The sequence below is a fragment of the Podarcis vaucheri genome, assembly GCF_965113315.1.
Source record: "Podarcis vaucheri genome assembly, chromosome: 5".
NCBI lineage: Eukaryota > Metazoa > Chordata > Lepidosauria > Squamata > Lacertidae > Podarcis > Podarcis vaucheri.
Genome location: NC_138763.1, coordinates 18303757 through 18318700, shown reverse-complemented (window position 1 = coordinate 18318700; position 14944 = coordinate 18303757). Strand labels below are relative to the sequence as shown.

At 49.1% G+C, this 14944-nt stretch overlaps 1 protein-coding gene across 2 annotated transcripts in view; it reads right to left on the bottom strand.

Annotated features, from left to right (window-relative positions):
• ZBBX (zinc finger B-box domain containing) overlaps nt 1-10845 on the bottom strand; it is a 45501-nt gene extending 34656 nt beyond the window's left edge. The window contains exons 1-2 of one of the 2 annotated variants that reach the window (XM_082224089.1): nt 10726-10845; nt 6-128 (exon numbers count right to left, since the gene is read on the bottom strand). In XM_082224089.1, the coding sequence (XP_082080215.1) occupies nt 6-73 (68 nt within the window). In that variant the 5' untranslated portion in view covers nt 74-128; nt 10726-10845. Of the gene's footprint in view, nt 1-5; nt 129-10721 lie in introns of both variants that reach the window. The other variant, XM_082224090.1, reaches the window with a different exon arrangement.
• Nucleotides 10846-14944: the final 4099 nt, after the last annotated feature.

Sequence of the window (14944 nt, the reverse complement as noted above, 5' to 3'; positions counted from 1 at the left end):
CTTACTTTGCTTTCAGTTTTACAGAGACTCCAGTTTTTGAACCAGGGAGAATCACAAAGTCATTGACGCTCATGATTGCCAATTGTCAAACAGTTACAGCAATACAAGAAGTTGTACAGACTTGATATCTGCTCAGAAACGAAAAAAATAAATAAATAAAGACAATATCCATAACCTGTTACCAATTCCAACTATATATTTAAAAAGGGAAATAGGAAAGCCAATCACTCATTTTAGCACACAAACAACTAAGATGCAGCAACATGCTAAAATCATCTTTACTTGGGTGTAGATCCCAATGAATTCAGTAGTGCTTTCTCCCAAACAAGCATTCAGGGAATTGCAGGCACAGGCTAATTCAATATGTGTTTACCCATAAGAAAGCCCCACGAAGCCTGTGCATATGGTGAACTGGACAAAGCTGGATTATGCCACACATGCTAAATTGTTTTAAAATAAAATTCTAAAAAATAAAATATTTGTTAAGGTACTGTTCTAATGCTTTTTTGCAGCAGCAGATGCAACATGGTTACTGTTACAGAATTTGTATATGAGAAAAGGGACGTGGGTGGCGCAAGGGACACGGGTGGTGCTGTGGTCTAAACCACTGAACCTAGGGCTTGCCAATCAGAAGGTCAGCAGTTCGAATCCCTGCAACGGGGTGAGCTCCCATTGTTCGGTCCCTGCTCCTGCCCACCTAGCAGTTCGAAAGCACATCAAGTGCAAGTAGATAAATACTGTATTTTTCGCCCCATAAGACGCACCGGCCCATAGGACGCATCTAGTTTTTTTGGGGGGGAGGAAATAAAGGAAAAAAAATATTTCCCCCCCCCAGGTGCGGGGATGGGGCGGGGGAAGCCCGAGCTTCCCACGACCCCAGCCCCCAGAACAGGCTGCTATCCGCAAGCCGTGGGAGAGCTGCGCGAAGCCCGAAGCTTGGGGCGTGCTGAACTCAGCGTGCCCCAAGCTTCTGGGTGCCGGCAAGGTCTCCGCTAGCCGTGGGAGAGCTGCGTCTCCCACGGCTAGCCGATAGCTTCCTGAAGCCTGGAGAGCGAGAGCGGTTGGTGCGCTCTCCAGGCTTCAGCGAAAGCCTGCATTCGCCCCATAGGACGCACACACATTTCCCCTTCATTTTTGGAGGAGAAAGGGTGCGTCCTATAGGGCGAAAAATATGGTAGGTGCTGCTCTGGCAGAAAGGTAAATGGTGTTTCCATGCGTTGCTCTGGTTCGCCAGAAGCGACTTAAGTCATGCTGGCCACATGACCCAGAAGCTGTCTGCCAACAAACGCCGGCTCCCTCGGCCCATAGAGCAAGATGAGCGCTGCAACCCCCGAGTCGTCCGCGACTGGCCCTAATGGTCAGGGGTACCTTTACCTTTACCATATGAGAAAGCATAATTCTGTTAATCACTGTCACAAGAACATCAGAAGAGCCTTGCTGGATCAGACAAAAAGCCCGTCCTAGTCTAACATCCTCTCCTCAGTGGCGAGCAAGGTGCCTATGGGAAGCCCCAAGGCAGGACCTAGATGCAACAGCAAAATCTCTCCATTTGTGGTTCCCAGCAACTGGAATGCCGGCTGCCTCTGACAGTGGAAGCTGCCAACACTGTTGAATTTCCAATACCAGTTAAAGACTTTGTCGCGCACACAGGCCTTTGAAAGATTGGTTGGTTACATTTTGATGAGGCTCCTAATTTCTCTCTCCTTAATATGCCATTGCTTTTACATTAGGGTTGCCATATTTCAAGAAGTGAAAATCGAGACAAAAATTGTTGAGATATTTTTTTTTGGCGGGGATCGCCCAAAGAAAGTTGCTTTGATTGGGGGGGGGGACATTTCCAAAACCCGGACTGAAATATACTCGGAGTCGCAAAGTGATTTCATGCTCTTTATTCAGCTCATAGTGGTGAGGAGGAATGAAAGCAAGTCCCCTCACAGTATCTGCTTTATATACACTATTTACACAATGGGCTGCACATGATTGGCTAATTCCGGAATTCTACTGTAAGCCAATCAGGTTGTGGATTCACTTCTATCTGGAGCAGGATTGGGTGGTTCCTGCCAACCAATCATACTGCTGCATTGTTCTAGGACCAATCAGACTGCTGCATTCTGAATCCTATTGTTCTAGGACTAATCAGACTGCTGCAATTTGGATCCTATTGTTCTAGGACCAATCAGACTGCTGCAGTTTGAATCCTATTCAACTCAGTACATAACACCCCTCCCCTCTAAGTTCCAGTCCTGCCCGGGAGGTCGCATTCATAGTCCTCAAGGTATGCCGGCGGCCTACGTGTGCGTTGCGGCCTAGGGTGTTCCCTGGTCCGGGCTCCAGGTTCTGGCTCGTGTTCCAAGGATGCTGGCTGTGATGGGGTTGTTTGGTCTGGTGCAACCGGCTCGCTCAGTCGTGGTTCTGGTTCTGGTGTCCTTTCGGCCTCACGGGTCCTCTCTGTATTTACTGATTCTGCCTCTCCTGCTGGCCCCTCCTGCTCTATGGGCCTCACTGCCCCGCTGTTCCCTTGGGACTCCTCTGACATGTTCTCCTCCTGGGTTTCTCCCGGGAATCGTCGCCGTATCTGGTCGCAGTGGCGGCGCCAGCATTGCCCCCCATCCGTTAGCACCTCGTACGACACTGGGCCAGTGACCCTGGTGACTGTGGCGGGTACCCATGCTGGGCCTGCCCCAAAATTCTTTGCGTACACTGGGTCCTGGGCCTCGAAGGTCCGGGGGTTCCTGCCTTCCCCCACCACTACCTCATCCTGAGCTCTATCAGGGTGAAGGCGGTCCAATCTGATTGCAAGGCGCCGACCCATTAGTAGTTCAGCGGGGCTCCGGCCGGTTGTTGAGCTGGGGGTGCTGTGCTGTGCTAGAAGGAATGTGGCAAGGCGGTACTCCCAGTCCCCTTGCGTCATGCGGCGAAGGGTGTCCTTGGTGGTCCGCACCATGCGTTCTGCTTGGCCATTGGTGGCAGGGTGGAACGGTGCCGAACGGATGTGGCGGATGGCGTTCTGTGCTGTGAAGGTTTGGAATTCTCCTGACGTAAATGCCGTCCCGTTGTCTGAGACGAGAGTGTCAGGGAGCCCGTGGGTTGCAAACAGCCTGCGTAGTACCCGGATGGCTGCGGACGTGGAAGTGGACGGTACCAGTGCGACTTCCAGCCATTTGGTGTAGGAGTCCACCACTATGAAGAATGTTTTCCCCTGAAAGGGGCCAGCGAAATCCACATGCAGGCGTGACCATGGTGCTCGGGCGGACTCCCAGGACTGGACTGGGGCCCTTGGGGGATCTGGGCGGGATTCTTGGCAGGCCTGGCAGTGTTTGACCCAGGCCTCTATCTCTCCATCGATCCCCGGCCACCACACATAACTCCTGGCAAGGGCCTTCATTCTTACTACCCCTGGATGTGTCTCGTGTAGGGCTGTGAGGACCCTTTTGCGGAGGGGCTGGGGAACGACGACTCTGCTTCCCCATAACAGGCACCCCTTGTGCGCCGACAGTTCATGTTTGCGGGTTGTGTAGCCGGCGAATTCTGGCCCGGGGCTGCCGCTGGGCCATCCCCTCCACACCCAGTCCAGGACCCGGGAGATGACCCTATCTTTCTTGGAATGGTGTGCAACTTCTTGTGCCTGAATGGGGCGGTCGGGAAGCAGCTCCAGGCTCATAACCTCTTGTGCAGGTGCTGGGTCAGGGCCTGTTTCCGGCAGTGGTAGCCTGCTGAGGGCGTCCGCATGGCCCATCGCCTTCCCAGGTCGGTGAATCAGTGCATACTGGTAGCTGGCAAGGAAAATTGACCACCTGAGGACCCGAGGAGACAGCACTTGGGGGGTCTGCTTTTCGGGGGCAAACAAGCCAAGCAACGGCTTGTGGTCAGTCACCACGGTGAAGGGCCGCCCATACAAGAAATCATGGAATTTTTTTACTCCCTTCACGATTGCCAGACCCTCCTTGTCAATTTGCGAGTAGTTCCGCTCGGTTGCGTTGAGTGTCTGGGAAAAGTACGCCACCGGTACCTCTCTTCCATCCGAGAGTTGGTGCCCCAGGACAGCGCCAATGCCATAGGGTGAGGCGTCGCATGCTAGCACCACCGGCAGCCTCTCGTCGAAGTGTGCCAAGACAGAGTTTGAGACAAGCAAGTCCTTGACTGCCTGGAATGCGGCCTCCTGGCGCTGGCCCCACACCCAAGGGGCCCGCTTGTCCAGGAGTCTGTGTAGGGGCTCCGCTACCGCCGCCTTGTGGGGAAGGAAGGAATGGTAAAAGTTCAACGGTCCCAAGAAGGCCTGAAGTTCAGTCTTGCTCTTGGGCGCTGGGGCATCACAAATGGCCCGTACCTTGTCCCCAGTCGGGTGGACCCCTTCTGCGTCCACCATAAATCCCAGAAAGTCCACCTGAGGCACTCCTAGTAGACATTTTTCCCGCTTCACCTTGAGACCCGCCGTCTGGAAACGGTGCAGAACGGTGCGGAGGCGGTCCTCAAACTCCTCTGGTGTGGGCCCGGCAATCAACACATCATCGAAGAAGGGGGTGACACCAGGAATCCCTTTGAGGAGAGAGTCCATTAAATTCTGGAATATGCCTGGTGCCACGCTGACCCCGAATTGCAGCCGCTTTACCCTGAACGCTCCTCTGTGTGTCACAATCGTCTGTGCCTCTGCTGTGGCCTCATCTACTGGCAGCTGTTGATATGCTTGGGCCAAGTCCAGCTTGCCAAAAATTTTCGACCCAGCCAGGGTGGCAAGGACATGGCTGACCACTGGCACTGGGTATGCGTGGGCCGTGAGGGCCTTGTTTATGGTACATTTGTAGTCTGCGCAGATGCGGACCGAACCATTAGGCTTGACGGGTGTGACGATTGGAGTTTCCCAGGGGGCATTAGGCACCGGCTCCAGCACTCCTTGCTCCACGAGTCGGTCCAATTCCTCATCTATACGGGGTTTCAAGGCGAACGGGACCCGGCGGGCCTTGAGCCTGACCGGTCGTACTGCGGGGTCAAGCTGTAGCGCAATGGGGGGGCCCGTATACTGTCCCAATTTCCCGTCGAAAACCCCTGGAAATTCCTTGCATATGGCGTCCACGTCCACTTGTAAGCTAGTGTGGTTCACCCCGGTGACAGCTAGCCCCAGTGGTCCAAACCATGCCAATCCCAGTAAGCTAATGTAGGGGCCCTTGACCACAAGCAAGTCTAGTTGCCGCGTCCGCCCTCGGTATTGCACCCTGAAGCTCCCCACCCCCATTGTGGGGACCTTACGTTTCTGGAAGTCCCGGAGGGTGAATGGGGCCGGCCTGAGTTTGGGACCCCCAGTAGGACACAGTTTCCTTAAGGTCTTTGCCGAGATTATGGATAGAGTTGAACCCGTGTCAAGCTCCATGCGGCATGGGGCCCCCTCTATCTGTACCTCAACATAAATTTTCTCTACGTTGGGGTGGGGCAACTGGTATACCTGGCAGTCTGTGAGCTCCGTCGAGTTGCCTTGGTGCGTTGGGCCCCGGGACCTGGGGCTCTTGGGTTGGTCATCTGATGCCTGGTGTCGGGTGGGCCTAGCCCGACACACCCGGGCGATGTGTCCCGATTTTCTGCACTGCCTGCACTCTGCGTTGCGGAAACGGCAGGTCCTCCTCTCGTGACTCTCCCCGCAGCTTGCGCAGTTTCCTCCTTCTCGTCGAGGCAGCTGTGGTCTGTGCGCTGCTTGAGTGCGCTGCTGTACTCGGTGCACCTCCTCCCTGTCAGATCCTGAGTCGTCGGTGAGGTCTTCATGGTGGACCCTCGGTTGGGATGGCAGGCTCGGCCGTGCCTCTTGCGTCGACCTCTCGGCAGCTTCCGTTGCCAGGGCCTCCTCCAGAGCGACCTGGAACGTTAGGTCCTTCTTAGCGTAGAGGCGTCGTTGCAGCTTCTCATCCTTCAGGCCACCGACGAGGCGGTCACGAAGCATGTTCTCCAGCTCTGAGAAGTTGCAGAACCGGGCGGCTTGGCGGAGAGAGGTCACAAACCCAGTTATGGTTTCCCCAGGGGCTTGTCGCTTTGCGTAGAAGGCATTTCGACGAGCCACCACTGAGGGCTGCGGCGAAAAGTGCCCCTTCAGCTGTTCCATTATTGTTTTGTATGGAGCAGTAGCGACGTCTTCAGGCGCAAGGAGAGCCCGGGCGATTTCAAACGTCTCCTCTCCGCAGACGCTGAAGAATATCGCCCTCTTCTTGGCGTCTTCTTCGTCGGTGACCCCTTTGGCTTCTAGGAGGAAGGTGAAACGGGAGGCGTACGCTTCCCAGTCTCCAGATGCTGGGTTGAACGGTGAGAAGCTGCTGTCGGTTGCCATTCTGAGTTCCTTGTGTCCCGGAGCTGAAGCCTGGATACACGGTGCGAGGCAGCGGTGCGGCAGGTGGCGGTGCTGCGGTGCTGTGTGTGGCAGTCAGCTCAGCGGGATCCCACCTTCGTCGCCAGTGAAATATACTCGGAGTCGCAAAGTGATTTCATGCTCTTTATTCAGCTCATAGTGGTGAGGAGGAATGAAAGCAAGTCCCCTCACAGTATCTGCTTTATATACACTATTTACACAATGGGCTGCACATGATTGGCTAATTCCGGAATTCTACTGTAAGCCAATCAGGTTGTGGATTCACTTCTATCTGGAGCAGGATTGGGTGGTTCCTGCCAACCAATCATACTGCTGCATTGTTCTAGGACCAATCAGACTGCTGCATTCTGAATCCTATTGTTCTAGGACTAATCAGACTGCTGCAATTTGGATCCTATTGTTCTAGGACCAATCAGACTGCTGCAGTTTGAATCCTATTCAACTCAGTACATAACACCGACATTTTGCCAATTCCATCAGTTATTACTTAAATTGTACCCTGCTGTGAAATCGCTCTACAATGAAGAGATGTCTAACTATATTTAAAATAAATAAAATAGCTATACAGCACTAAAAACGAGTACAGGATACACGTGATGAAGGTATGCTTTTTTAAAAAAAAACACTAGAGTAATTTAATCCAACTAGATTAAGCTTATATAGTAAACAGAATTAGATGTGTAGGAATTAAATATGTAGAACAAATGGTGATATTGGCCCCTATAGTGATGATCACCATTTAGTGGTAGGACTTGTCCTTATGAATATGTTATTGGGTGAGCATGGTATGGATTTTGGTGTTTAAAATTATCTGGTTTTGTTTCATTTGTAGTGCTTCTTGTGGTTAAGTCACTTTGCAACTGTTTCTTTTGTACAAAACGACAAATGTAAAAAAAAAAAAAAAAAGAACCCCTATTCTTACTCATTCCCTTCCGCATCAAAGGCCCTACTTTTTAATAGGTGTCTACTAGCAGATCCCTGTTTCATTCCTTGGAACTCCCAAAGGATGCTCACCTGGCCAAACGCAGCCTTCAGAAGCTTTAAAACCTGGCTCTCTAAGGAGATTTTGGAGAATGGTTAGTTGGCCCTCTTTTCTGTCTTCGTTCTGATATGGATTCTTCCCTGTGGTTATATTGGCTGGATAATAGTCTGTCGATTTCATTTTTCTTCTCTCTGCTGATGTGTAATTCTTATTATACTATGTATTTATTTGTTCTTTTTTTACTGTGCTTGCTTTTGAGCTACTTTGAATTGTTTAAGAAAAGTGGGATATACATAACGGAAAATCTCCAAAAACTTCCGCAATACTTAAGTGACCAAAAGATTTGAGTGAACAATTTGCATGATCTATATACATAATTCACATATTATCATTTAAGAATGGAGGCTTACCACTAGCCTCTTAGAAATTGAGGTTAGTATTCTGCAAGTGGGAAGCAAGCTAGGAGTTGTTGCTTACAAGTATTATCAGAAACTGAAAAATAAAGTTTTAAGCAAGAAGAAGAATTCAGCCGAGGTGTTGAGGCATACATTGGTTTGTCAACTAAAATACCCTGAATTTCATCTGCACCTTTACAGCAGCTTGATCAGCAACATAAATAAGCAACGGTTAAAAGATGGAGACAATTATTATCATCGTCTGTTAATGTCAGCAAATCAAACATCTGAAGAAGGCAACTAGGGGGGAAATTCTGTAAAATAAAATAAAAAGTTGGTAACCAGGTACAGAAGGGGAGTGTTAGGTGGAAGAAATCAAAAGCTCTAAAGGCTTGCGTTACCATCTTAAAAGCACATAGAAATAAGTCTATGGAAGGAAGAAAGACACAGATGAGTAACCTGGCACTCATCTGCCTTTCTTGCAAGCAACAGTCAATTAAGCCCCTCCCAAATGGCAACATTAGACTCAGCAGCAGCATACGGCAACACTGCAGGGGGGCTGCAGTTCTGTGCTCTATATGCTTTACATACAAATGCTCTTCATGTTATATTGCCAGCATATCCTGCCACAAAGCAAAGGCAGCGTACAGGTAATAAGGCAGCGGAAACCCTTGGAGAGTTAACATATTGGGTTGGATGGGCCCAATAAAATGCAGCTTTGTATGTTCATTCTGTGCCCTACACAAATGTGACAATGAACAGAGAGCTAGCTACACTGGGTTTTCTGCCAGTTAAGAATACATATAATTACAAGACCGCTAGCCCAGCTAGCTCAGTATTGTCTACACACTGACCGGCAGCAGCTCTCCAGGATTTCAGATGGGACTGTCACCCAGCCCTACCTTGAGATTCTGGGGGTTGAACCAGGCACCTTCTGTGTGCAAAACAGAATTGCTGGGAGCACGCATGAGAAAAGACAGAACTGCTCATGGTGGTGAAATAGGAGTGAGTCTGGAGTAGAAGGGTTTCAATAGGGGTTTGTCACAGCTACAGTAGCACCTTGTTTTGAGTCCGCCTTGTCGAGCGTCCATTTCATCGAACGTCCGCAGCAAACCCAGAAGTATCAGAACGGGTTACTTCCAGGTTTGCTACTCGCGCATGTGCAGAAGCGCTAAATTGTGCTATGTGCAGAAGCACAAACCACTCCGCGTGTGTGCGCAGAGCGGCGCTTTGTTGTGCATCCTTTCGGGGCTCCGGAACGGATCCTGGTCGCAAAACAAGGTACGACTTTATTCTACAAGAGTGGAACATTCTGTTATTAGGCATTCTTTTATCCAACTGGTCCATGTATGAAAAGGGTCACAATTCCAACCACACCAATACCGAGCTTGTTGAAGCTCTTTAGGGAGATTATGATTTGCTATGTATTTCACACTTTTAAAAACATTTAACAATTGATTGTTGCTACCCTTCATAAGCATTCAGGACAGTCTGAACTATAAGTTTTAATGAATGTGCAAATGAAAGAAGGGCCAGAGCACATCTTTTGCATGAGGAAGAAAGTCAGCAAGTGTGATTGAGACTAGGGCAGAGAGAGGGAAGACTCCAGTTGAATGCCCCACTCAGCCACGAAGTTCATTGGGTGACATCGGTCTAGTCAGTGTTTCTTACCCTAACCCACCTCACAGAGTTGCTTTAAGGATAAAATAAGGAAGGAAAAAACATGTACGGTGCCTTGCATACCTTGGAAAATCTTATAAATAAACTGCTGGTTATCTCCGATGAAAGGAATTAGGCGGCATGTGAGAAGAAACAACCTTCTCTGCCAGAGACCCAGAAGAGTCACTGCCAGTTGGAGCAGACACTACGATGCTAGATCATAGGCAAAGAGTGCCTGACCTTGTATTGCACAGCTTCTTATGCATCTAGGATCACTTTGCTGCATGCAAATCCTAACTCCGCCACCTACTTAACAACCCCACTGCAAGTTATCTCCCAGAGCCGCAATTGAAAGTTAAGTTTTTTCCTGGAGCTATTCCCAATAGAAAACCTTCTGGTGTTTTCCTAAATGAATATCTAAACATTTTTTTTCATTTCGTTATATATTGTTTCCCAAAATTGTTTGATATTTAAACAATTCCACCATATATATATATATATCATAGTACCTTTTCCTCACCCCTTTGCCACCAGAATTCCCCACCTTATTTTTCCCTCAGGGTGGATTTGCAGCAGGCAAAAATTCAACAAGGAAAGCCCCCTAGACCCCTCCCCCCCCCAGCTTCACCCACTGGGTTTCCGCCTTATTTGCAGCTGTTCCATTCCAAAGGCCCAGCTTGGGGAGGGAAGGAGAAAGAAAGGTGGCAGCCTTCAGGGCTGGGATGATGGGTGTATTGGGGGGGGGGGAGCTGCAACCCTAGATCAAGTAAAACAATAGAAATACTCAACTAATTGACAATCGCGGCAGTTCTGCACTCCCCCCTAACCAAGTCCTGCACCCACCCTAACAACAATCTGGCTGCGCCCATGGGTGGGATCCACCAATTGCAGAAATGAAGCAAGCGAAGCTTTCTAGTTCCTAAACCACAGGGGGGGGGGTTAGGCTGAAGGTACCGTATTTCATGTTTGGCCCTTCAGCAGGAACCCCTGTAAATTCAGGGGAGCTGCCTTGTAAAAGAAAAAGAAAAAAAAAAAACCCAAATCAAGGCATCACGTCATCTAGCTCAGTATTGCTTACACTGACTGGCAGCAGCTCTCCAGGATGGCTTCTGCATGCAGAGCGGGTTCTCCACCAGTCCAGCCCTACCCCGCCCCGCCCAAGAATAACCCGGCGCCCTTCCGACGAGACCCCCGACGCCCCTTTAAATTAACCCTTTCTTGGCCGCCGGCTTCCCCCGCCTCACGCAGCCGCAGAACCATTTTGGCCCCCCCGCCACCACCACCACACCCCTCAGCTGCCCCCTCGGCCCAGCATTTCGCCCACCCCACCCCTCAAGACCTGCCTCCAACGCGGGAGAGGGGCGAACTAAGCGCCGCAGCGACGCGAGCAGCTCTCCCACCCAACCAGCCGCCTCGAATCCCTCCTATCGCAGGGCGGGAGAGACGCGCCGGACCGGGCCTCGCCGGTCTCCATGGCAACGGGTCAACGCGGCGCGTTCCACTTCGGAAAGCGGGGGGGGGGAGGGCAGTGGCCGCGGCCGGCACTTCGGAAGGTTCTATGCTGCAGAGCGGGGGGGGGGTGGAACAGAGAATGAGCCCGGGCGGGGAGTGGAATGATCCGGTTTTTCATTTCCGAGCCTGCTTTGATTCGCTTTTGGTGCATCCCAATTCTATATTTCGCTTTAAGGCCCCCGCCTAAGGCTGCAAACCAAACTACTCACCACCACAAGATCCCTAGTCTCCATGGTTGCCCAGGGCACTGGAGCCCCCCAGGGGGAGTTGGTCCATTAGGGCAAGGGGCGGCCATTGCCCTGCCATCCTCAGTGTGCCCCCAGTAAGCCCCCACCTGCCTGCAGTGGGTCTTACAATGCCTACCAGCTCCTTCCTGCTTATAGTATTTCCCTTGTAAAACGGGGGAGGGAAGATGGGGACATTGTTCTAGGATTCAGATCAGTACAAAACAATTGTTATTACTGCTATTGAGACACAGGTAGCGCTGCGGCCTAAACCACTGAGCCTCTTGTGCTTGCCGATTGGAAGGAAGCAGTTTGAAAGCATGCCAGTGCAAGTAGACAAATAGGTACCACTGCGACAGAAGGGTAAACGGTGTTTCCGTGCACTCTGGTTTCCGTCACGGTGTCCCGTTGCGCCAAAAGCGAATTAGTCATGTTGGCCACACGACCCAGAAAGCTGTCTGTGGATGAATGCTGGCTCCCTTGGCCTGAAAGCAAAATGAATGCCACAACTCCATAGTCACCTTTGAGTGGACTTAACCGTCCAGGGGTCCTTTACCTTTACCTTTACCTATTACTATTTTGGATTTCATATATGTACCATCTTCCTTCATAAAATAAATTCAAAGTGCCTTACAGAATGAATTTTTGGCTGCGGGAGGATTTCACATGTCAATATATAAAGTTGTTCCTTGTGGCTTATGGTTTATTCTGTGGTTGTAATTAATTAATCTAGTGTGGCAGCATTTGCACTTTGCCTATTGACATCAGGTGGGCACCTTCACTGTACTTTCTTTGGTACCTGCTAAAAACACGCAAGCCTGTTTAGACACATATAATGTTGTTGGCATGCATTTTAATCTGGTTTTCAGCTTATCATTGATTTTAATTACTTTTTGGTATGTTTTAAATAGTTGTTTTCATCTTTTTTTTACTGGTAATTTATTCTTTCTGCAAACTGCTTTGAGGTTTTATTACAATCAAGTGGTATATAATCTTGTGAAATAAATAAAATACAATGCACTTTATGAGCCAGACCTAATTTAGAGTAAGTCCATTGTTCATCTAATTTGCAGCTCGGATGGCCACACATAAACGAGGAATAGGTCACTTTCATTCAACAGCGAAGAAAGAATCTAAGCAGGTGTATCTTGCATGGCAAATTACGTTTGCTGAAATTCCCTCTTCTACAAAGCTATTAAACATGCAGGAACCCTGTCTCTTACTCTATTCACAGCTCAATGCTGTGTTTACTCAGAAGTAAAACTCCCTTGAACTCAATGGGGCTTCCTCCCAGGTAAGTGAGTTGGTATAGGATTGCAGCCTAATTCACTTTGCACATTCTGCTATGCTTGCCTTTCCCCATGAAAGAATATGAAGAGACCTAAGGCATGAGAGGGTCAGCTGTTTATATTTGCTCTCGTGAATGATCCTGGTCTGATCAAAGGTCTCTTCGACTCATTTATTTTGTGTGTCTGGTAATTACTTGCCTGAATGCACGGGGGCAGCTGGATTCTTTTTCATTCACCCAGGGATACGCCAGCCTCTTAACTGTACAGCAGAATAATCAATACAGGCTGCAGGATGAGAATTGCATCCTTGGATAATCTGGAACGAATGCTGAAAGAATCTCTCTCTCTCTAGACAATAGACCTCAACGTGATTCTGCAGCTACATAAAACCCTTAAGAATACTTGAGAAACATGAACTGGAAGTAACATAAATTGGAAATGAAGGTGGCATATATATAGCAGCACTCAGGTTGTGAAATTAAATGTCTCAAAAGCAGATTGCAAACAGCTCTCTGCTAATGTTACACAGAAGATGTGGATCTGATTGCATTCAATATCTTCATTACTGAAGAACAAAAGACTGAAAAATAAAAAGTATATTTTCGGATGCAGGACTCTGCCCTATACTGAGCCAAACTGTTGGTCTATCAAGTTCAGTATTGTCTGCACTGACTGGCAGTGACTCTCCAGGGTTTCAGGCAGGAGACAATCCCAGCTCTTCCACAGAAGCCAGATGTTGAACCTGAGAGTTCTGCATGCAAAGCAGATGCTCTACCTCTGAGCTATGGCGCTTCTTAATATTCTGAATGAACCCCTTGGCACAACCCCTTAGTTGGCATTCTCCACTGCAGCTAAATCTATCATAGAATTGTACAGTTGGAAGGGACCCCGAGGGTCATCTAATCCAATCCTCTGCAATGCAGGAATCTAAACTAAAGCATCCATGACAGATGGCCAGTGCCGGATTACCAAATAGGCAGAGTTGGCACTGGCTTAGGGACCCCGCGGGAAACAGCTCAAAGTAATATTGATTTGATCTTGAAAGAAAATGACAAGCCTTCTTAGTTCAATGTCATCCCACTAGAGCACGTGCAAGAGGGGTGGGGCCCAAGATTTTAACTGCCTAGGGGCCTCTGCAGGGTTTAATCTGACACTGCAGGTGGCCACCAAACCTCTGCTTGAAAACCTCCAACGTAGGAGACTCTACCACCTTCAGAGGGAGTCCACAGTGGCAGACTTTGGGTCTCAAATTTCAGCAGCTCCCTGTTGTTTAGTTGTTCAGTCATGTCCAGCTCTTCATGACCCCATGGACCAGAGCACGTCAAGCACTCCTGTCTTCCACTGCCTCCCGCAGTTTGGTCAAACTCATGTTGGTAGCTTCAAGAACATGGTTCCAACCATCTCATCCTCTGTCATCCCCTTCTCCTTGTGCCCTCAATCTTCCCCAACATCAGGGTCTTTTCCAGGGAGTCTTCTCTTCTCATGAGGTGGCCAAAGTATTGGAGCCTCAGCTTCAGGATCTGTCCTTCCAGTGAGCACCCAGGGCTAATTTCCTTAAAAATGGATGCGTTTGATCTTCTTGCAGTCCATGGGACTCTCAAGAGTCTCCTCCAGCACCATAATTCAAAAGCATCAATTCTTCGGCAATCAGCCTTCTTTATGGTCCAGCTCTCACTTCCATACATCACTACAGTGGTACCTCGGGTTAAGAACTTAATTCGTTCTGGAGGTCCGTTCTTAATCTGAAACTGTTATTAACCTGAGGTACCACTTTAGCTAATGAGGCCCCCCGCTGCCGCCACGCTGCTGCTGCACAATTTATGTTCTCATCCTGAAGCAAAGTTCTTAACCCGAGGTACTGTTTCTGGGTTAGTGGAGTCTGTAACCTGAAGCGTCTGTAACCCGAGGTACCACTGTACTGGGAAAACCATAGCTTTAATTATACAGTACAGACCTTTGTCGGCAAGGTGATGTCTCTGCTTTTTAAGATGCTGTCTAGGTTTGTCATCGCTCTTCTCTCAAGAAGCAGGCATCTTTTAATTTCGTGACTGCTATCATCTGCAGTGATCACGGAGCCCTATTTGTTTGCAACTCCCTATGCAACACCAAAATTCGGTGACCCCGCCTCTCATGCTCCATCCTACATAATTGTTGTGGCATCCCCTGTGGCACCCCTGGGACTCTGCGCCCTAAATCTGCCCCTGGAGTCCATTCCACTTGACAAACAGCTCTTACCGCCAGAAAAAGACATTCCTGGTGATTAGTCCTCAATCTCCTTTCTTGTAACTTGAAGCCATTGGTTGCACACCTTTTCTTTTTATTGCAAGCCACTTTGAGATGTATAAAGGAAAGCAGGGTATATATCCTATTTTTAAAATGATAATAATAAACCCTACCCTTTTGAAACTGGAAACAAAACTCCCACCAGATTTAATGAAACCAGAATGCGGTTCAGATCTTTCTTCATTGCATTTCTCCCTTATGCATCATGCATAATGGCACAAGATAAATGACCTCCACCCACTTGCACACCAGTC